This window comes from Protobothrops mucrosquamatus, unplaced genomic scaffold, assembly GCF_001527695.2.
Source record: "Protobothrops mucrosquamatus isolate PMUCROS unplaced genomic scaffold, P.Mucros_1.0 scaffold1727, whole genome shotgun sequence".
Taxonomy (NCBI): domain Eukaryota; kingdom Metazoa; phylum Chordata; class Lepidosauria; order Squamata; family Viperidae; genus Protobothrops; species Protobothrops mucrosquamatus.
The window spans coordinates 281,374-305,197 of record NW_015387874.1 but is presented as its reverse complement, the minus strand read 5'-3'; the positions used below and the strand labels follow the sequence as shown (position 1 = coordinate 305,197).

Below are 23,824 nucleotides of genomic sequence, written 5' to 3'. Positions count from 1 at the left end.
TGCTAGTATCATTTTTGCTATATAATAGATTGATCATTAATCATTTTTTATTTTAAATGTTTCTGTAAAATATTATTTTAATTCAGGAACTTCCATGTCCTTTGCCGAATCTCTCTGACAAGGAAATGGAAGAAGTAATAACTATGAAGTCAACGGAAGATTCTCAGGAGTCCATGAGAATAGCCTGGCGTTACCAGAACAAACCAAAGCAGGAGGTAAATAATATTTTACAGTTTTATTGTAAACCATCAAGATTTTAAAGGGCAATTTTAAATTAACAAACATAAAACAATGTTTGAATAATCTCTGAACATTATACAAGAGGGATATGATGTCAGTATAGAGCATTCTAAAACTTTTTTTAAAATGAATATTCTTTGAACAATCTTAAAAGCATTCTGTGAATTGCTGTTGGCTTTGGATCAGTTTAGTTTTGCTATCCAAACTAATATTCTGTTCATGGATTGAGAGGAAATGTTGACTTTGAATATTACACTGAAATAATTGGGAAAGAACTCAGTACAAACCTTTTCAATAAAAATTGACAGTGCACATGAGCTTTTAGCGTAGAGGTTGTTGAAAGTTGTTTAATATAACATTGTTGAAGTTGACTAGTAGTACTCGCAAAAAACAAGAGCGGAGGTCAAAATGAACCAAATAGTATGCTAACTTTAATCTATCTTAATCTGTTAAAAGAATGAATTAAAGATTAATGTAAGGATAGATCAGTGATGGGATTCAAATATGTGAACAACTGGTTCTGTGTGTGGATGCCGCTTCTGAAAGTCCATTCTGTGCCTGGGCAACAAAAAATTAGCTACCGGTTCTGCCGAATCCCACCACTGGGATAGATGATGTTGAAGCCATTTAAAACAGGGTAAAAAGACCTACGTTACAGAGTGCCATGGAAGTGCATGGAAGTATTATTAATGGAAGTATGAAAAATAATTCTTGCTAAAATGAGGGGGGGAAACATTAAAACGATTGTTGCAAAAATAAAAAGAAGAGATAAGCTTGAATTATAAAATGTTTTCCATGAATATGAAGCTGAAGATTGGTTACTGAATGTTAATAATAAGGTATGTGAGAAAATAAACTAAATGCTTAGCAAATTATTCAACATTGGGAAGAAAATTAGACAAGAATGTATGATATCTCCTTGGTTGTTTAATAGATGGATCAGTGAATGTATAAGATATATTTCTAGTCACGTTAGATGTATGTTGATTGGGACCTGGATGTGTGTATAGTTTTTATACAGCTAATGCTCTATTGCTGATTGAGATCCCAAATTATTTTCAATGAATGTCGGATGGATTGTATGATGCAATAAGAATTTCAACATTATTATATGCAAGATCATAGTTGTTAGAAATTATAAACAAATGGGAAAAGGAAGCAAATAAATGAATTTGTAAATAGGAATGTTTACTAAAGATGGGAAAATTAATGAGAAAAAGTTGTGCAAATGGTGACATGATAAATGGATGGTATAGGATGATCTGTTGCAAGGAAAATATTTGTTAAAACAAGCAAAACTCTATAAGAGCATGTTTCTTCCCTCTTTATTATATGGAAGTTGGAATTTATGTGAGGAGAAACAGAAAGAAATTGTATTCTAGGGGCATGAGGTATTCAAGAAGTATGTGAGGTAAAGCTAGGGGAGGTACATTCAATAATTAAAAGAGTAACAAATGAAGATGCTGAATACAAAATGACCATTTTCAAAAAACAGTGTTTAGGTAGTTTAGTCATAAGTAAAATGAATGATGACTGAATCACAAGACATATGTGTAAAGAATGAATAGTTTATATGAGTGTTTTTTAGTTGCCTACACACACACACACACACTTAGACAGAAACTGGCTATTTGGACCAGAACAAAGCCAGCATTTGAGTAAGTAGTATTGTCAGTCCACTAATACAGAAAATTAGTTATTCACCCACATATATGATCCACAGAGAGCATGACTTTAACTGTGGTTCTTAGGTTGGTCATTAATAATACTCTCCTCATTCCCAACTATGGATTTATTTTTGTTCTTTCCCTGATGTAAAAAGGGCATCTCTGACAGTGACTGGAAATGACAAGAGTTACACATTAGGCACTGAGAATAGTAAGAGGGAAGTCAAGTTTTCACTAAAAGTTTGTGTTTTGGCACATTTTAGAATGAAGCTTTGTAGAGGCAATGCAGACATGACCAAATAATTTCATTTGTACCGGCTTCCCTCCAGGATTTCCATAAAGAGTTAGGATTTAATGACTCTCTTAAAACATAACAAGGTTTCGCTAAAAAAAAAAATCATAGTCAAATATTTAAACTAAAAAAGAATATATTATTGTAGTACTCTCCTATAAACTTCCCATTTTGTTTTATTGGTTTTATTATTCTGATATAAATCAGATTCAGTTTTATTCTAAAAAATAAAATTGAAATAAGACAAAGTAGTTTTATATGGCTTGGCACATTTAATTTTCTATGTGGCTGTACAAAGTTGACTAAACATTTCTATCCAAGAAATGATATGTACATGGTAAAATGCCAAGAACACCCTGTAGGACAATCATATAATCTCATCTGCATTATTAATATGAAGCTTCTGATGGGTACGACCCTTGTGTTCACTCCTGAACTTCTGTCTGGAAAATTAAATAGCAAATGAATTGCAATTCGTAAATGACCTTGGAGACTTTTTCTCTGAATATACACTACTTTATATCATTGTTTTTCCATCTTTGTTCCTCTCATTCTCTAGCTGTTTCAACCTTTGCACTTTGTTCAGCTAGCTAGAATAAAAACTTCAAGCAAGAGCTTTTTAAAATCCTTCTTTTCATAGCACTCATTACTCCCAAAGATCAATGAAATTCTTAAGGGTGATGCTCTATTAGTTACAAAGTTGCATACCAATGTTAATATACATAAATGAAAGTGGTGTGCATCTCTGACCTAGTATCTATTCCTGTATTCATAGCTGCTTTTACTATCCCAGTTTTCATCCACATTTAATCAGTCTAAATTATATTCTGTTTTTCAGATGCATAAAGAGCAGTCAGAGTAGACAAATTCTAATGTTTTGCTTCCTTTTGATTTTATTATTTTATATTTTAGACTATGGCAAAATAATGCTAAGTGAAATGATTTGAGCACTACTTTAATTTGCCCTGAATGCTTCAAGGTCCAAAACTTGAACTGAAAGACAGTTGAAAAAATTAAGAGTTAGGGTTAGTGATAATTCAATTCAATGTATTGTATTTGATTTCTTTTTTCTTTTGGTCTTTCTTTGTTATATACTGTGTGCAGATAGACACACAAACACACATTGTACACACATATCCTTACCTCTACGTTTGTTTTGCAGGTATTTTATAGACTACTTTTTATTAATGTCTAGTTTCCTGTCACCGTCTTCTACTAAATTTTGTTGAAGCAGCAACACTTACCCTCTGATCATCTTGTAGGGCAAAGTTCAAAGGCTATTTTGTAGAGCCAATACTGTCATACTGTACAAAATAACACCAACTATAGTTAGCATTTTTAAAAATATATAATAAAACAATCACAGATAATCAATGTAATTATCCTTGATTAGAGGTACTGCAGTGGTAAATGCTTCTTTGAGAGTAGTTCCCCCGACTCTTAAAGACATCGTGGTTTATCCTTTTTGTGAAGTCAGCCTTCAGTTCCAAAGTGTCTTGGAGGAAACAGAATAACAGAGTTGGAATGAACCTTGGAGGTCTTCTAGTCCAACCCACTGCTCAAGCAGGAGACCCTATAAAATTTCAGGCAAATGTTATGCAATCCTTAATGACCTCTAGTGATGGAGCACCCGCAACTTCTAGAGGCAAACCATTCCACTGATTAATAGTTCTCACTCTCAGGAAATTTCTCCTTAGTTCTAGGTTGCTTCTCTTGTTGAAAAGTTTCTATCTGCTACTTCTCGTCCTGCCTTCTAATAGGTTGGCCCCCTCTTTGTGACAGTCCCTCAGATATTGGAAGACTGCTATCATGTTACCCCTAGTCCTTCTCTTCGTTAGACTAGATATACCCAAGTTCCTGCAACCCTGGCCCTTGAGCTCCCACAGCCCTGCCTAGCCCAGCTGCACTTCCCCAAGGGGGTGCCCAGCTGTGTTTACCTCCTCGAGGCTGCTGCTGCTGTGCTTATTCTCCTTGGCCAGGTTGCTCATGGTGGGTGCAGGAGGGCAAAGTGCGTGGGTTAGAGGGAGGCCCACTCCCTCTCCATGTGAGGAGACCTGGCTTTGTAACCAAAGCATCCTCAGCAATAGGATGGGAGACGACCAGGAGATGGCGAAAGAGCAACAGGGCTGCTGGTGGCTAAGTGCTAAGGCAGGACTTCCCTCAGGCTGGACTTCCCTCAGGTCCTCCCTCCTTCTCATTCCAAACTCCCTCCCCTCCTTCCCTGCCTCCCTCCTTTTTATTCCCATCTCCTTCCTTCCATTTCTTTCTTCCTGTTTCCCTCCCCTCCTTCCTTCCCTCCCTCCCTCCCTCCCTGTCTCTGTGCCCAGGAAGGGACGAGGGGATGGGGAGAGGTGGGCAGCGCTTCTTTCAAAGAATAACAGAGTTGGAAGAGACCTTTGAGGACTTCTAGTCCAACCCCCTGTACAAGCAGGGGACCTATACCATTCCAGACAATGGAATATCCAATCTCTTCTTAAAAGCCTCCAGTGATAGAGCATCCACAACTTCTGAAGGCAAGCCTTTTGGAAATAGGTTGATCCCTTCTTCTCTGTGGCAGCCCATCAAATATTGGAACACTGCTATCATGTCATCACCCCTAGTCCTTTTCACTAAGCTAGACATACCCAATTTCCACAAACATTTGACTTATGTTTTAGACTCCAAATCATCTTTGTTTACCATCCATTTAGACCAGATGGTCCCCTGGTTTGGTTTATAGAACAGTGGCCACGAGTAGAGCCTTCTCAGAGAAAGCACCCCAATTATAGAACTTTCTCCCAAGAAAAATATGAACAGTGCATCCCTCACCCGTTTAGAGGCAACTCCAAACACACTGTTCAGCCAGGCATATGTAGAACAACAACACATTTTTTGGTCAAACAGCATTAATTAAATTACTACTAATATTTTTCTTTCTTAAAATACACACTTTTAATATTATTTTAAGCAGTGCTGGTGATGCTTTACAATAGCTATCTTTGAGAGTTTTCTTGTAAACCACTTTGGATTTCTCTGAAACATTTAATTTTGAATTAGACGTTGATTTAATAAATTAGGCAGAAGAAACAAATGTTTAACTACACCTAAATCCCACAGACCTACTGCCTCCTAGGCTCATACTGCAGAGAAAATAAGGCATTCCATTTCTAGCCAGCATAGCCACAGGATGATGAGAACTGTGGTCCATGACACCTAAAAGACATTAGTTTGGATAAGGCTGGATTAAATTACAAAAGAGCAGATGAGAGGAAGTAGAAGCAAGAAACGCTTTCTACATCTCCGACAAAATAATTGGTGGGGGGGGGCAGTTGACTTGGCCTTTTAATTTCAACTCACGCCAATTCCTCTTAACTTCCCATTCAATCCAAAGAGGCTGGATTTTAGGGAGGGGAGGCGGCAAGAATAGACCACAAAGCCAATCTGCGAGTTTGCTCTCTCGCCTGCCTGCACACCACCTTCCCGAGGCAGCTCATGTGTGTGTGTGTGTGTGTGTGTGTGTGTGTGTGTGTGTGTGAGAGAGAGAGAGAGAGAGAGAGAGATCCCCTTTTTGTAAGTTTGCTTACTCTGTTTGCAATGCTCCCCGTTTCCCACATTTTCGCTTCCCTGCTGGCTCAGTCTCTCTCTCTCTCTCTCTCTCTCTCTCTCTCTCTCTCTTTCACACACACACACATACACACACACACACACACAAACCCTCTCCCTGCTTTCTCCTCCTTCTTGCTCTTTTCCTCCAGCTGCAACTAAACGGAGTGGGAGGAGGTTAAAAAAAAGAGAGGGGGGAGAAAGGAAAAAGTTCCCCTTTTTTGTAACACCTCAGCTTCCTCCTCGTCCTCTTCCCTTTCCCTCCTGGCTCTTTCTCTCTCTCTCTCTCTCTCTCTCACACACACACACACACAGAGAGAGAGAGAGAGAGAGAGAGAGAGAGAGACCCTTCCTGCTTTCTCCTCCTTCTCAGCCTTTCTTTCCAGACGCCACAGAGGCTCACACATTGCCGGCCGCCAGGCTGCGGCTCTGCATCCGGTGTGAGTGCTGCGTTCCCCTTTCCAGCCCTACCACGTGGCGAAGAAGGCGACCGGGAGCCAGCTGACATTCGGCTTGTGCCACCACATGCTCCCATCTCCGCACCTCTCATCCCACAGGTCGGGCATGTCCTGGGGCGCCAGGCTTAAAGAACGCCATGGCCCGAGTGAGGAAAGGCCTGGCCTGGCCAAGCAAAGTCAGACGAGGAGAGGCCTGGCAAAGCGGGGCATGGCCAGGCATGACAGAGTTAGGCTGGGAGTGGAGTAAGGCAAATGAGCTGCTGCTGCGCACCCCCAGCCCCAAGCTTTGCCGTTTCATGTGTGTGCGCCGGAACAGCCCTGAGGGCCAAATCTGGGCCCTCTGCAGCCTGGATCGGCCCACAGACCTTGTGTTTGACATGTCTGATCAAGACCCTTTTCAGCAGGGTTTCCAGTATGATTATAGCTCTGAGATAGCTTTGGTTGTGCTTTTTAATATCCTTTGGCAGACTCAGGATGAAATAGTACATCCATCATGGCCTCCTTGATCTTTCAGCGGCTTTTGATACCATCACCCATGGCTTTTTTCTGTACTGAGCTAGGAGCTTGGGAGTGGGGATTACCCACTTCTCCTTCCTTTGAGGCTGGTTCTAGACATTTTTTTGGAGAAAGAGATCTAGCCCTAAGCACTATTCTAAATTTTGCCTCAGGGCTGAATTGCCTTCTCACTCAATATTCAACATCTACAGTATACTGCTAAACAAGATCATTTTTTCAACATATCATCAGTATACTATGATATTCAATTACACTTCTCTATCCTGCCAACCAAGTATTGCTGTCAAGATTCTTTCTCACTGTTAGAGACAGTGGGATCTGAATAGAGAATACCAGCCTTTAGCTCAACTTTAGCAAGACGTGAGTGGCTGTAGGTTTTGGACTCCCAGGATCTAATGATTTTCCACTTTGAATGAAGTAGCGCTACCTCAGATAAAATTGGTGGGTATTTGGGGAATCCTTTTGGTCTCAGAATTCCTACTTGAAGAGTAAGTGCCAGTTATAGCTTAAGACAGGGCTTTTCAACCAGTGGTACGGGTACCACCTCTGGTACATTGGCACCTGGCAGGTGGTACGCGACCATCCTAGAAAAGTGGTAGTGGGGGAGGGGAATGAGCTGAACCGGTGGCAGCACCGCACAAGCCTGAGTGAGAGATGGCTGGAGCTGCAGGGCTGTCAGGGTTCAGCAGAAGCGCCAGGATCAACACCAGGCTCCAGCTGGAGCTCGGCGCTGATCCTGGTGCTTCTGCTGAGCCCTGAAGAAGCACCAATCAGCTGGAATGTTGCAGTATCTCCAGGGTCTTGTGATTTACATTCAGATGCTTGGCAATTGATTCATATTTATGACGGTCACAGTGTCCCAGGATCATGTGAAGTGACCAAAACCTGCTGCAACCACCCAACAGACGGGGAGAATAAAAACCAAACACCCCCCTACCCCACCCCCGCTGCCAATCCTCAACAGAAATGCTCACAACAATGAAAACCAAGCCCTGGCTTAAGAGACCTTTGCACAAATCCATTTTTTGTAAACTGTTCACATTTTTAGATTGGATCACTTATATTTTAGTTACCTCCTCTTTGTATGTTTGCAGTACAATCTACATCAGTGGTTCTCAACCTTTTTAATGCCGCGACCCCAACCGGTCGTAAGTCGAGGACTAAACCGGTCGTAAGTCGAGGACTAAACCGGTCGTAAGTCGAGAACTAAACCGGTCATAAGTCGAGGACTACCCAACCGGTCGTAAGTCGAGGACTTTCCCTGCCCGGGAGCGCCGCGCATGCGTGGTTCCGCCCCCTGCACTGGCCGAGGCATAGCTGGCAAGTGGCAGAGACGGAGCAGGCTGACCACCAGCTGGCTCAGCCCAAGGGAGGTAAGGCACCTGCCGGAAAAGGGGAAAATGGCGGACAAAAAAAATGGCGGACAGCCTTGCTTGGCGATCCCCGTGAAATGGTCGATCGACCCCAAATGGGGTCCCGACCCACAGGTTGAGAACCACTGCTCTACATGGAACTGCCCTTGAAGAACATTCAGAACTGAGACTGCCCAGACCTAAGCAGTTTTGAACACACTGCATGAAACTTCATTGCTTTATGAGCTATACTGGCTTCCACTAAGTTTCTAGTGCAATTCATCTATGAAGCCCAACATAGCACAGGCCAGGTTATTTGAATGACTGCCTGTCTCTGATTGTGCCTGCTCATCACACTATATCTGGGAGAAATGGCATGCTCTGAGTCCCTTTTTGCTCTCCTATTCGTTTTTTGCTTAGTTAAAAATGATTAAATCATCAACATCTCTTCCACATTCATAAATAAGCATTGCTGATAAAATAATTTGAAAAGTTTTACATAGTTTTATTATTTTGAGAGAACTGGAATGAACCTAATGAACAACTACTTAAATGGGAGCCAGCAGTGTGTTGCAGCTGCCAAAAAAGCCAACGCAGTCGGAGGCTATATCAACAAAGGGATAGAATCAAGATTACGTGAAGTGTTAGTACCACTTTATAATGTTTTGGTAAGACCACATTTGGAATACTGCATCCAGTTTTGGTCATCACTATATAAAAAAGATATTGAGACTCTAAAAAGAGTGCAGAGAAGAGCAACAAAGATGCTTAGGGAACTGAGGCTAAATCATATAAAGATAAGTTACAGGAACTCAGTATGTCTATTCTAGTGAAGAGAAGAACTAGGAGTGACATGATAGCAGTCTTCCAATAAATGAGGGGCTATGACAAAGAGGGGGTCAACCTATTCTCTAAAGCACCTGAAGGATAAGAAGTAACGGATGGAAACTTATCAAACAGGGATCCAACCTAGAACTAAAGAGAAATTTCCTGACAGTGAGAACTATTAATCAGTAGAACGGCTTAGCTCCAGAAGTTGTGGGTGGACAGTCATTTCTCTGAAATAGTATAGGGTCTCCTACTTGAGCAGGGGGTTTGTCTAGAAGACCTTCAAGATCCCTTCCAACTCTGTTATTCTGTTATCTTCTTCATTTGGGACATTTAAGAAGCATGTGATGTATAGTGAGGGTGGAAAGTACTGGTGAGGAAATTTCTCCTAATATTATCTCTTGTTGCCTTAAAACCTCTAAAGCTTTAAACAGGATTTCTTAGTTGTAATTTAGCAATTCTTGTTCCATATGCAGTTTGAGCTGCAAAGTCAAAAAGTTTGGGAGGCAGTTTAACTATTTTCTATAATTAGCTAAACATGTGAAATTCAAGCTTAAAAGATTGATATGTTTATAACAAGCATAGTTTTCACGTGCCACTTTATCTCTTTTATTCTTCCCCTTTTTAATGAATGAATCTCTTGTCTTCTTAGGGCAATATATAAACTGTCACAGCATGAAATCAATTTTATGCCTTGATTCCTCCTAAAACTGAGTATTTCTAGCACATTAGTATTGGAATCAGAAACATTAATAGCAGACAGGACTACAAAGGCATATTCTGTTCCACGGTAATGTAGCTTATTTCTCCTTGTGCATGGTAGTTTATGGAACCCTATTTATTCTTAAACTAAATTTATTATCTTATATATTTAAAGGAAACACATTTTTTCCCTTTTCTGCAGCCTCTGTGGTCATGTTGCCGCTAAGAAAGATTATTCATGCTTACTTGATTCAGGTGGGCTTTTTGCAAGCTTCTCCACTAGTCCTGGGAATGTGGTACATTGAGGTCTATTCATTGACTTCTAACGTAGACAGGCTTTTATTACCTAGTGTTTTATTGCAGCCAAATCCTAGGTCTCCATGCCGTTGTAGGCACTGTGCTCATTCTTTAAAATCAAGAAAGGTTATCACCTACCTTAATCCATGCAATTGTATGGATTAGGGACACCAGTGTTCCCTAGGATTCTCAAAGAGGATCTTGGAAAATTCTTGTTTCTTCTTTTTTACTGTTCTTACTGAATTCTCTTGGGCCTCAGTAAGGATTTGCATCTGAAATGGGCAACCTGGAGCTTTTCTCAATGAAGACATCAGATCAAAGTTCAGTTAGTCAAGGCCTTTCTAAAACATTAAGGGGGTTTGGGCTTACACAATAAAAAGATGAGCTCTGGCAGAGATTGCAGTAAAAACATTCTATCAGTAATCCGGATAAAGAATAGATTATAGGGCAAAGAACAGCCCTTGTTTAAATTGCTTTGAGAAGTCGAAAACTAAATAAATTGGAACTTGTGATTTATTTTTCACAATGCACATATTTGGTTTTAGTTTTAGTTTAGTTTTAGTTTCAGTATTTAGAATTGGTCTGTCATATGACCGTATTTACTGTGATAGCTAAAAATCGGAAAACATCTACCTTGATATTCAAATAATGCTTAATATCTAATATTCTGTCCTATAATACAAATAGTAAGTTTAAAAATCATTTTACTATTACATTTGTCTTAAAAATTCTAAGTTTTATATTCTTTTAATTAAGCAATAATTAACTTCTTCGTTCATTTTGTTTTAAAAAAATACAATTTTCAATTTTGATTTGCTATTTTTGTGTAAGTATTTAACACAAACAGGATTTCTAAAATTAAATATACAAATATTTAGTGTTCTACCTAGTTCTTTATATATGAATAACCCTCCCATCCACCCCACACACAGTAGTTGGGAGGAATTAACAGACATGTGCCAAACAGTCAATATTGTAACATGCTAAACCAGTGATGGTGAACCTTTTAGAGACCGAGTGCCCAAACTGCAACCCAAAACCCACTTATGCATCGTCGGGTGCCGGGTGGATGTGGCCCATTGGGTGGGTGTGGCCCATTGGGTGGGCGTGGCTGCGGTGGTAACGGCAGACTGGGTGGGACTAAAAAGTTCAAGCAATCAAGTCCAACTTTGCGAGATCTTTTTTTTTCCCTGCAACAAGTTGAAATTGACTGATTGATTGAACCTTTTTTTTTTTTGTACACAGCGGCAGAGGCCTAAAGCGAAAAGGTTTTATAAAACCCAGCTGAAGGCCTAGGACTGGGGCAACGGTGCGCGTGCCCACAGAGAGGGCTCTGAGTGCCGCCTCTGGCACCCATGCCATAGGTTCACCACCACTGTGCTAAACTATATCAAATAGTATACTCTGCCCCCCCCCCACTCCAAACCCCCTTAATTTAAAGAGAGGGCTACTATAACTGTATATTATTATTTTGTACAATATCAACCTTTAAAAAAATTATAATCACATCAAGTAACTCCCAATTAATTAACTGAAACTTATTTCAGGTTCATGTGTAAGATAATAGCCATCATTGTTCCCATTTGTTTGAAAAAGATTAGTATAAGAATACAAGATGTATGGTGGAGGTTCCTTAGGAATTTCATTAATGCATCTCTTCAATTAGATATCTCAACTAATATTTTTTTTAAAAAATCTGAATATGATTCATAACATGTACTGTTTTGCAATTCATTTTACAAATTAAAATATAATACATTACAAAGGAAAAGTACAGTCTTAATCCACTTATGAGTATTCATATCCCCTATTATATTGAGAACAATCAAGCACTTTTATAAAGGTGTTATATTCCAACAGATTTTGTCAGAGGGGGAACCTTTTCCTTCAATTTCTCTGAAAGACTAGCTTCCTCAAACCCTTTTTTCTTTTTGATTTGTTGTAAATGCTACTATTTTAAGAATTTATTTCTAGATTTGTTTGCTTTCCTGTTCCTTCCCATCCCTGTTTCTTTTTTATCCCATTTATTTTAGATTGAGTCCCTTCAAATGTATGAAAACTACCTACCTGTAAGTCATTATAGAGACATTTTGGCTGAAAAGCAATATAATGTTTTAAATGTGGAATCCTTGGTACTCTCTGAGCTAGGTGGATTTTTTTGCAGATGTGTCATTACCACACTATGTAATGCTTTAAATAACATATCTAGGTAAGGCAGCATTTAGCAGTATCAATTCCTTCTTTCTGCAACAGCTCGGCCAAGCCCCACCTTTTTTTGTTTTTGTTTTTTTTTGCTCTAGAGCAGATGCAGGTGGAGAACAGGGAAAAATCCCATTGTGCAAAAGAAGTTTGTTCAGATAACATTCAGCCCAGTGGTGTCAAACTGCTGGCCCGCGGGCCGGATGCATCATAGCGAAACTGCGGCCATCCCATTTCCGGCAATGGAAAAAAAGTTGCGATACGTCGCAACATGTCACGTGACGTTGCAAGTTTGACACCGCTGCTGTAGCTCAAAAACAATATGTCCAATATTCGAAGTTGTGTATATATAAATAGCAAGATGGGATTAAGAACCATTTTAATAACAATCATATAATCATCGTTTTTAATATTATCAACAACAATTGCATATTTGAGAGTATGAATTCTGGCCTAATTTTATAACCCTTTTATTGAAGCATTGAGAGTTTTTGCTCTTCTACAGGGAAGATTCTTACTCTTTTAAATGGCTGATTGATTCTGTCAAGCTGACAGCAAAGTGCATGTGTTGAGAAGAGTAAACTTTATGCGGTCCACTGAAGCAGGGTTGATGTGATTTTTGCAATATATTTATAGCTTTATAATGTTATCCTATAGTAATAGACATGTACATTTGATAATTGGGGAAATCCTTCCTCAGCTGGGGAGTTGGTTGAGGAGATTCTAGTTCATTGTTACTAGAGAGCCTTCATTTACTATCTATGATTCTAGAGCAGGGGTGTCAAACTGCCGGCCCATGGGCCAGATTCGTCATGCGGAAGCAGTGCCCACCCCAGCTCTGGCAAGGGAAAAAAAAGTTGCAATACATCATGACATGTCACATGACGCAGCGAGTTTGACACCCCTATTCCAGAGGAATAAATACATTACAAGGATAGTTTTGTTAGAAAGTTGGGACATAAAATTACTCGTGTTGTATCTTACTTGAATGTTAAATATTAGTAAAGAATTTAAATATTTATTTATCAATCAAATTTATAAGTCTGCTTACTTGATAACAATTCTGGCCTGCATACAAATTAAAGCACAATACAAAAATAGAAAAAAAGAAGATGATAACCCTGGGACCCACATACCCAACACATTCATATAATTCATTCAGAAAATTATTATTTTTGTAAGAAAGGAGCCAAGTCTTCAAGGTTCGTCTAAAGTACAGCAAGGTTGGGGCTACTTTAACCTACAGAGGCTTATTATTCCTAAAAGCAGCAACAGTTTTAAAGATAGAACCTGCCAGATCATATTAACTAAAAGACAGTGGGAGAGAGGTGATTCCTCAGCTAGCCAGACCCTAAATCCAGTTTTGTAGATTAATATACATATACAGTCATGTAAAAAGAAAGTACACCCTCTTTTTGAGTTCTATCAGGACTTAGCAAAAAAAAAAAATCATCCGGTCCTTAGCAGTTCTTAAAAGTAGGTAAATACAACCTCAGATGAACAACAGCACATAACATATCACACCGTTTCATCATTAATTTGCAAAAATAAAGCCAAAATGGGAAAACCATGTGTGGAAAACTGAGTACACTCTTATAGCTTCCATTAGTATGAAGAGACTAAGTAGCAGGCAGGTGCTGCTAATCAAGTGCCCTTGATCAATTGGTCATCAGTAAGTGTGACTATCTCTATAAAAGCTGAAGTTTTAGGAGTTTGCTGGTCTCCAGCATTGAGATGTGTGTTAACACAATGCCAAAGAGGAAAGACATCAACAATGAGTTTAAAGAAGAAACTGTTGCTTCCCATCAATTTGGGAAGGGTTATAAAGCCATTTCCAAACAATTTAAAGTCCATCATTCTATAGCAGGGGTGTCAAAGTGGCAGCCCAAGGGCCTGATGTGTCACGTGCAGGCCATGCCCACCCCGGCTCCACAAAGGCAAAAAACATCGCGATGTGTCACAATACGTCATGTGATGCGATTGAGTTTGACACCCGTGTTCTAAAGTGAGGAAGATGGTTCACATTAAAGAGAGTTGCCAGTCTTCCCAGGAGTGGACTTCCCAGCAAATTCACACCAGGGTCAGACCATGCAATGCTCAGAGAAATTGCAAAAATTTCAAGAATTACATCTCAGACTCTATAGGCCTCAGTTAACATGCTAAATGTTAAAGTTTCTGACAGTACAGTTAGAAAAAGACTGAACAAGTATGGTTTGTTTGGAAGGGTGGCCAGGAGAAAGCCTCTGCTCTCTAAAAAGAACATGGCAGCACATATTAGATTGGCAAAGTTGTATCTGAACAAATCAGAAGACTTCTGGAACACTGTCCTTGGACAGAGGAGACCAAAATGGAGATGTTTGTCCTTAATGCACAGTGCCACATTTGGTGAAAACCAAACACAGCATAGCACAAACATCTCATACCAACTGTCAAGCACAGAGGTGGAGGGGTGATGATTTGGGCTTGTTTCAGGACCTGGATAGCTTGCAATCATTGCAGTCAACCATGAACTCCTCTACATACCAAAGTATTCTATAGTCAAATGTGAAGCTATCTGTCTGACAGCTAAAGCTTGGCCGACATTGGGTCATGCAACAGAACAATAATCCCAAGCAAATCTAAAACAGAATGGCTGAAAAAGAAAAGAATCAATGTGTTGCAATGGCCCAATCAAAGTCCAGAGCTCAACCCAATTGAAATGCTGTGGTGGGACCTCAAGAGAGCTGTGCATAAACAAATGTCCACAAACCTCAATAAACTGAAGCAATGTTGTAAAGAACAGTGGGACGAAATTCCTCCACAGCAATGATAAAGAGACTGATAAAGTCATGCATAAAATGATTACTTAAAGTTATTGCTGCTAAAGATAGTTCTACAAGTTATTGTAGAAGGTGTACTTAGTTTTTCACATATGGCTTCTCCATTTTGGCTTTCTAATTGTAAAATAAATAATGAAATGGTGTAATGTGTTCATCTGAGGTTGTATTTACCTACTCTTAAGAACTGCTAAGGACCAGATGATTTTTACTATGTCCTGATACATAAAATCAGAAAACTCAAAGAGGGTTTACTTTCTTTTTTTACATGACTGTATATGCACAATCCTTTTTCTTCTCAACCTTTTGTTTGCCTGGGTTTATAAGAAAAGGCAGGTTTGACTTCAAGTTACGTAGCTGACTTGGATATATCAGTATCTCATCACATTAAGGTGGCTATAATAAGTACATTAAGGTGGCTGTAATAAGTACATTAAGGTGGTTGTAATAAGTACATTAAGGTGGCTATAATAAGCTTTCTATTTAAGTCTACAATACTGTATTAGATCATCACTGACCAATAACAAATGTTACATACTTGTATGTCTCCTCAGGAGTTTTGAAATGTCTTAGCTCTGGACAATCTTGAATGAAACAGGTTCAGCATCAGATTTCAATAGCACAGGTAGACCTCAACCTACGACCACAGTTGAGCCCAAAATTTCTGTTGTTAAGTGAGACTTTTGTTAAGTGAGTTTTGCCCAATTTTACGACCTTTATTGCCACAGTTGTTAAGTGAATCGCTGCAGTTAAGTTAATAATACAGTTAAGTGAAGCACTGAGGTTGATAAATTAGTAACCTAGGTTGTTAAATGAATCTGGCTTTCCCATTGACCTGCTTGTCAGAAGTTTGCAAAAGGTGGATCACATGACCTTGGGATACAGCAACAGTCATAAATATGAACCAGTTGCCAAGCATCTGAATTTTGATCACATGATCATGGGGATGCTGCAAAAGTTGTAAGCTTGAAAGACGGTCATAAGTCATTTTTTTCAGTGCTATTGCAACTTTGAATGGTCACTAAATGAATTGTTGTAAGTCGAGGGCTACCTGTAGATGGCTTTGATTACATGGATTCATGATGAACACTAACAGTTAGATGTCAGTAGACATTTTGCCTTTAAAAATCATTGACAATGTGTGTATTATATGCTATTCTTCAGAGAATAACATTCATTATATGCTTTTACAGGTAACCCACATACCCTTTTCAAAATTTGGACACTACTTTGATTTATCTAAAACAATGGCTCCAGAACTAATCCAAAATGTTAAATGGGATGGTTTTTTCATTCCTGAAGAAGCAGGCTTGGATATTGATGAAAAGTCATGGTGAGTTCACAATTCTTGGGCAGAAAAGAAGGCTAATTATAAAAATATGTTGACTGGCCAAGAACACAAATAAAACACTTCAAAGTTTGCCAGTATTTTCACTGTATGTTGACTTCACCTCTTAACTGCAAAAAACCTGGGTTTGAAAAAAAATGCAATATTGTTAATTTACTGATAGATACTGTTGGATCTCACCCAAATTTTCTCTCTGTGCCCACAAAATGCTAATATAGTTAACTCCCCTAAATAGCCAACTGTAATATTTGGATAGCCTACTTTAAAGGGTTGACTCACTGTTAGACACAAATTAAAAATGAGGAAAACCCTGTTATAATACACACAGTTTAACTGTTAGAATTACTTTTATGTTAGATTCTTTCATTCAGTATCAGTAGATAAGTATGGTATATGGAAAGGAAGGAAGGATTATGTGAAAGAAAAGAAGAGCTGATTATAGCAGAGACACTTGTTCCGCGGGAAAGGGAGTGTGTTCTGGTGGAGAATTTGCTTTCCCCAAACTACATCAAATGTTATATTTTTGGTGGGGATGAATGCTGTTGAATTAATGGAATTAGAACTATTGAGATGTGAGGAAAAAACATTCATGGACAACATGACTTACAGTACGATCTGTAAACTATCACCTTATTGGGGATAAGGCATATGAATTTAATTAATTAATAAAGTGTCCTTTGTGTTCTTTTCATCTCAGTGATCTTAGCCATTAAAAAATCAAGTTGCCTCTACCTGATGTTTTAGCTACCTGGTTGTACAACAACAGTTGGAGCCAGAACAATAAAATAACAGCTGTGGAGATCTGCATATGGAAAAGGAGCTTTTACTTCAACCCGGTGAATTTCAAACTCCCTCCACATCCAGAGAGTTCCCACCTTTATGTCTGAAAGGAATAGCACTTCTGCAAACATAGCTAATACACAATGTGTAATCCTTCAGGGTGATAATTTCACTGAAATTTGGCAGAGCTGTGAGAATTGCAGAAATGAGGCTGGGGTAGGCACATGGACTACGGGGTATTTGTCTTCTAAGTCTAGTAGATGTAGATGGGCCTATTCAGGTTTAATAATGACAAGGATTCATTTGGTTTGTTGAAGTAGCTCTCCATGGCTCATTGGTGAACTAAAGTGCTAGAAATGCAGGAACTAAAAACAACTAGAATAGTTGTTTTATACGCTGCCACACTGAGCATGTGTTAACTAACCTGTTTAAAGACATTTATTCCTTATCTCTTATATTTGTAAAATTGAATGTTTGAATGTTTCAGCTAATATAAAAATATATTAAATAAAATATTCTGGTTCTCTCTTTAGTAATAAGGCGTGTGCTTACACCAGACTGCTTCATTCTATTCAGAAAGTCATTTGTCAACAAGGATACAGTGGGTCCACTTTTCAGGTATTAAACTTACTTCAGATATTTACAAGCATATAAGATACACATTTTTATAATGTCTGAATGGATGATTCAGCAGCAAATGTGTTTGATTCCAAGCACTGATAACAGTTTCATAATAATTGTTTTTTAATGACAACTTATGAGAGGCTTCATTAATGATACTTGCATTTTTCATTTATATACTGTATATTTGTGGTTGGAAAAAAAATTCAAATATTTAGTGCATAAACGGTTAATTTTACTATCTCATTCTCTCCAAAGTATGATAATGCAAAACTCTAGCTGTTGAATCTCTGGTCAATTTCTCTTTAAAATTCTGCATTCTTTCTTTGGTTTTATTTATTTATTTTTGTATTTGTCAAGCAGAATTTTCCTGTTTAATTTAGTTTTCAGCTTATACATAGCTTTACGGGTAAACATGTTTTCCCTTTAGAAGTAGCAGTGCCCTTCTGGATAAGTAAATTGGTCCCTGACAGGCATCTCNAATAGATTATAGGGCAAAGAACAGCCCTTGTTTAAATTGCTTTGAGAAGTCGAAAACTAAATAAATTGGAACTTGTGATTTATTTTTCACAATGCACATATTTGGTTTTAGTTTTAGTTTAGTTTTAGTTTCAGTATTTAGAATTGGTCTGTCATATGACCGTATTTACTGTGATAGCTAAAAATCGGAAAACATCTACTTTGATATTCAAATAATGCTTAATATCTAATATTCTGTCCTAATATTAAACTTACAAATAGTAAGTTTAAAAATCATTTTACTATTATATTTGTCTTAAAAATTCTAAGTTTTATATTCTTTTAATTAAGCAACAATTAACTTCTTCATTCATTTTGTTTTAAAAAAATACAATTTTCAATTTTGATTTGCTATTTCTGTGTAAGTATTTAACACAAACAGGATTTCTAAAATTAAATATACAAATATTTAGTGTTCTACCTAGTTCTTTATATATGAATAACCCTCCCATCCACCCCACACACAGTAGTTGGGAGGAATTAACAGACATGTGCCAAACAGTCAATATTGTAACATGCTAAACCAGTGATGGCGAACCTTTTAGAGATCGAGTGCCCAAACTGCAACCCAAAACCCACTTATGCATTGTCGGGTGCCGGGTGGATGTGGCCCATTGGGTGGGTGTGGCCCATTGGGTGGGTGTGGCTGCGGTGGTAACGGCAGACTGGGTGGGACTAAAAAGTTCAAGCAATCAAGTCCAACTTTGCGAGATCTTTTTTTTCCCCTGCAACAAGTTGAAATTGACTGATTGATTGAACCTTTTTTTTTTTTGTACACGGCGGCAGAGGCCTAAAGCGAAAAGGTTTTATAAAACCCAGCTGAAGGCCTAGGACTGGGGCAACAGCACGCGTGCCCACAGAGAGGGCTCTGAGTGCCGCCTCTGGCACCCGTGCTATAGGTTCACCACCACTGTGCTAAACTATATCAAATAGTATACTCTGCCCCCCCCACTCCAAACCCCCTTAATTTAAAGAGAGGGCTACTATAACTGTTTATTATTATTTTGTACAATATCAACCTTTAAAAAAATTATAATCACATCAAGTAACTCCCAATTAATTAACTGAAACTTATTTCAGGTTCATGTGTAAGATAATAGCCATCATTGTTCCCATTTGTTTGAAAAAGATTAGTGTAAGAATACAAGATGTATGGTGGAGGTTCCTTAGGAATTTCATTAATGCATCTCTTCAATTAGATATCTCAACTAATATTTAAAAAAAAAATCTGAATATGATTCATAACATGTACTGTTTTGCAATTCATTTTACAAATTAAAATATAATACATTACAAAGGAAAAGTACAGTCTTAATCCACTTATGAGTATTCATATCCCCTATTATATTGAGAACAATCAAGCACTTTTATAAAGGTGTTATATTCCAACAGATTTTGTCAGAGGGGGAACCTTTTCCTTCAATTTCTCTGAAAGACTAGCTTCCTCAAACCCTTTTTTCTTTTTGATTTGTTGTAAATGCTACTATTTTAAGAATTTATTTCTAGATTTGTTTGCTTTCCTGTTCCTTCCCATCCCTGTTTCTTTTTTATCCTAGGTGGATTTTTTTGCAGATGTGTCATTACCACACTATGTAATGCTTTAAATAACATATCTAGGTAAGGCAGCATTTAGCAGTATCAATTCCTTCTTTCTGCAACAGCTCGGCCAAGCCCCACCTTTTTTTGTTTTTGTTTTTTTTTTGCTCTAGAGCAGATGCAGGTGGAGAACAGGGGAAAATCCCATTGTGCAAAAGAAGTTTGTTCAGATAACATTCAGCCCAGTGGTGTCAAACTGCTGGCCTGCGGGCCGGATGCATCATAGCGAAACTGCGGCCATCCCATTTCCGGCAATGGAAAAAAAGTTGCGATACATCGCAACACGTCACGTGACGTTGCAAGTTTGACACCACTGCTGTAGCCCAAAAACAATATGTCCAATATTCGAAGTTGTGTATATATAAATAGCAAGATGGGATTAAGAACCATTTTAGTAACAATCATATAATCATCGTTTTTAATATTATCAACAACAATTGCATATTTGAGAGTATGAATTCTGGCCTAATTTTATAACCCTTTTATTGAAGCATTGAGAGTTTTTGCTCTTCTACAGGGAAGATTCTTACTCTTTTAAATGGGTGATTGATTCTGTCAAGCTGACAGCAAAGTGCATGTGTTGAGAAGAGTAAACTGTATGCTGTCCACTGAAGCAGGGTTGATGTGATTTTTGCAATATATTTATAGCTTTATAATGTTATCCTATAGTAATAGACATGTACATTTGATAATTGGGGAAATCCTTCCTCAGCTGGGGAGTTGGTTGAGGAGATTCTAGTTCATTGTTACTAGAGAGCCTTCATTTACTATCTATGATTCTAGAGCAGGGGTGTCAAATTGCCGGCCCATGGGCCAGATTCATCACGCGGAAGCAGTGCCCACCCCAGCTCTAGAAAGGGAAAAAAAAGTTGCAATACATCATGACATGTCACATGACGCAGCGAGTTTGACACCCCTATTCCAGAGGAATAAATACATTACAAGGATAGTTTTGTTAGAAAGTTGGGACATAAAATTACTCGTGTTGTATTTTACTTGAATGTTAAGTATTAGTAAAGAATTTAAATATTTATTTATCAATCAAATTTATAAGTCTGCTTACTTGATAACAATTCTGGTCTGCATACAAATTAAAGCACAATACAAAAATAGAAAAAAAGAAGATGATAACCCTGGAACCCACATACCCAACACGTTCATATAATTCATTCAGAAAACTATTATTTTTGTAAGAAAGGAGCCAAGTCTTCAAGGTTCGTCTAAAGTACAGCAAGGTTGGGGCTACTTTAACCTACAGGGGCTTATTATTCCTAAAAGCAGCAACAGTTTTAAAGATAGAACCTGCCAGATCATATTAACTAAAAGACAGTGGGAGAGAGGTGATTCCTCAGCTAGCCAGGCCCTAAATCCAGTTTTGTAGATTAATATACATATACAGTCATGTAAAAAGAAAGTACACCCTCTTTTTGAGTTCTATCAGGACTTAGTAAAAAAAAAATCATCCTGTCCTTAGCAGTTCTTAAAAGTAGGTAAATACAACCTCAGATGAACAATAACACATAACATATCACACCGTTTCGTCATTAATTTGCAAAAAGAAAGCCAAAATGGGAAAACCATGTGTGGAAAACTGAGTACACTCTTATAGCTTCCATTAGTATGAAGAGACTAAGTAGCAGGCAGGTGCTGCTAATCAAGTGCCCTTGATCAGTTGGTCATCAGTAAGTGTGACTATCTCTATAAAAGCTGAAGTTTTAGGAGTTTGCTGGTCTCCAGCATTGAGATGTGTGTTAACACAATGCCAAAGAGGAAAGACATCAACAATGAGTTTAAAGAAGAAACTGTTGCTTCCCGTCAATTTGGGAACGGTTATAAGGCCATTTCCAAACAATTTAAAGTCCATCATTCTACAGCAGGGTGTCAAACTGGCAGCCCAAGGCCTGATGTGTCACGTGCAGGCCATGCCCACCCCGGCTCCACAAAGGCAAAAAACATCGCGATGTGTCACAATACATCATGTGATGCGATTGAGTTTGACACCCGTATTCTAAAGTGAGAAAGATTGTTCACATTAAAGAGAGTTGCCAGTCTTCCCAGCAGTGGACTTCCCAGCAAATTCACACCAGGGTCAGATCATGCAATGCTCAGAGAAATTGCAAAAATTTCAAGAATTACATCTCAGACTCTAGGCCTCAGTTAACATGCTAAATGTTAAAGTTCCTGACAGTACAGTTAGAAAAAGACTGAACAAGTATGGTTTGTTTGGAAGGGTGGCCAGGAGAAAGCCTCTGCTCTCTAAAAAGAACATGGCAGCACATATTAGATTTGCAAAGTTGTATCTGAACCAGAAGATGGTAGAGGACAGGAAGACCTGGAGGAACGTTGTCCATGGGGTCGCGATGGGTCGGACACGACTTCGCAATTAACAACAACAAATCTGAACAAATCAGAAGACTTCTGGAACACTGTCCTTGGACAGATGAGACCAAAATGGAGATGTTTGTCCTTAATGCACAGTGCCACATTTGGTGAAAACCAAACACAGCACAGCACTAACATCTCATCCCAGCTGTCAAGCACAGTGGTGGAGGGGTGATGATTTGGGCTTGTTTTGCAGGCTCAGGACCTGGATAGCTTGCAGTCATTGCAGTCAACCATGAACTCCTCTACATACCAAAGTATTCTATAGTCAAATGTGAAGCTATCTGTCTGACAACTAAAGCTTGGCTGACATTGGGTCATGCAACAGAACAATAATCCCAAGCAAATCTAAAACAGAATGGCTGAAAAAGAAAAGAATCAATGTGTTGCAATGGCCCAATCAAAGTCCAGAGCTCAACCCAATTGAAATGCTGTGGTGGGACCTCAAGAGAGCTGTGCATAAACAAATGTCCACAAACCTCAATAAACTGAAGCAATGTTGTAAAGAACAGTGGGACAAAATTCCTCCACAGCAATGATAAAGAGACTGATAAAGTCATGCATAAAATGATTACTTAAAGTTATTGCTGCTAAAGATAGTTCTACAAGTTATTGTAGAAGGTGTACTTAGTTTTTCACATATGGCTTCTCCATTTTGGCTTTCTATTTGTAAAATAAATAATGAAATGGTGTAATGTGTCATGTGTTGTTGTTCATCTGAGGTTGTATTTACCTACTCTTAAGAACTGCTAAGGACCAGATGATTTTTACTATGTCCTGATACATAAAATCAGAAAACTCAAAGAGGGTTTACTTTCTTTTTTTACATGACTGTATATGCACAATCCTTTTTCTTCTCAACCTTTTGTTTGCCTGGGTTTATAAGAAAAGGCAGGTTTGACTTCAAGTTACGTAGCTGACTTGGATATATCAGTATCTCATCACATTAAGGTAGCTATAATAAGTACATTAAGGTGGCTGTAATAAGTACATTAAGGTGGTTGTAATAAGTACATTAAGGTGGCTATAATAAGCTTTCTATTTAAGTCTACAATACTGTATTAGATCATCACTGACCAATAACAAATGTTACATACTTGTATGTCTCCTCAGGAGTTTTGAAATGTCTTAGCTCTGGACAATCTTGAATGAAACAGGTTCAGCATCAGATTTCAATAGCACAGGTAGACCTCAACCTACGACCACAATTGAGCCCAAAATTTCTGTTGTTAAGTGAGACTTTTGTTAAGTGAGTTTTGCCCAATTTTACGACCTTTATTGCCACAGTTGTTAAGTGAATCGCTGCAGTTAAGTTAATAATACGGTTAAGTGAAGCACTGAGGTTGATAAATTAGTAACCTAGGTTGTTAAATGAATCTGGCTTTCCCATTGACCTGCTTGTCAGAAGGTTGCAAAAGGTGGATCACATGATTTTATTTTTATTTATTTATTTATATTTGAATTTATATCCCGCCCTTCTCCCGTAGGACTCAGGGCGGCTGACAATCTATTTAAAATACATACAAAACAATACAAATTTAAAATTAATTAAAAAGAATATTAAATATTTGTCGAATTTAAAATATAATTAAAACCCCCCTAAAAATTACCCTAGGCCAGTCCTGCAAG

The 23,824-nt window shown here is 38.3% G+C and overlaps 1 protein-coding gene across 1 annotated transcript in view; it reads left to right on the top strand.

The window, feature by feature from the left end:
* ELP4 (elongator acetyltransferase complex subunit 4) overlaps nucleotides 1-23,824 on the top strand; it is a 159,369-nt gene that overhangs the window by 48,992 nt on the left and 86,553 nt on the right. The window contains exons 5-7 of the mRNA XM_015822932.2: nucleotides 87-215; nucleotides 16,143-16,282; nucleotides 17,611-17,695. Coding sequence (XP_015678418.2) covers nucleotides 87-215; nucleotides 16,143-16,282; nucleotides 17,611-17,695 — 354 coding nt within the window. The remainder of the gene's footprint in view (nucleotides 1-86; nucleotides 216-16,142; nucleotides 16,283-17,610; nucleotides 17,696-23,824) is intronic.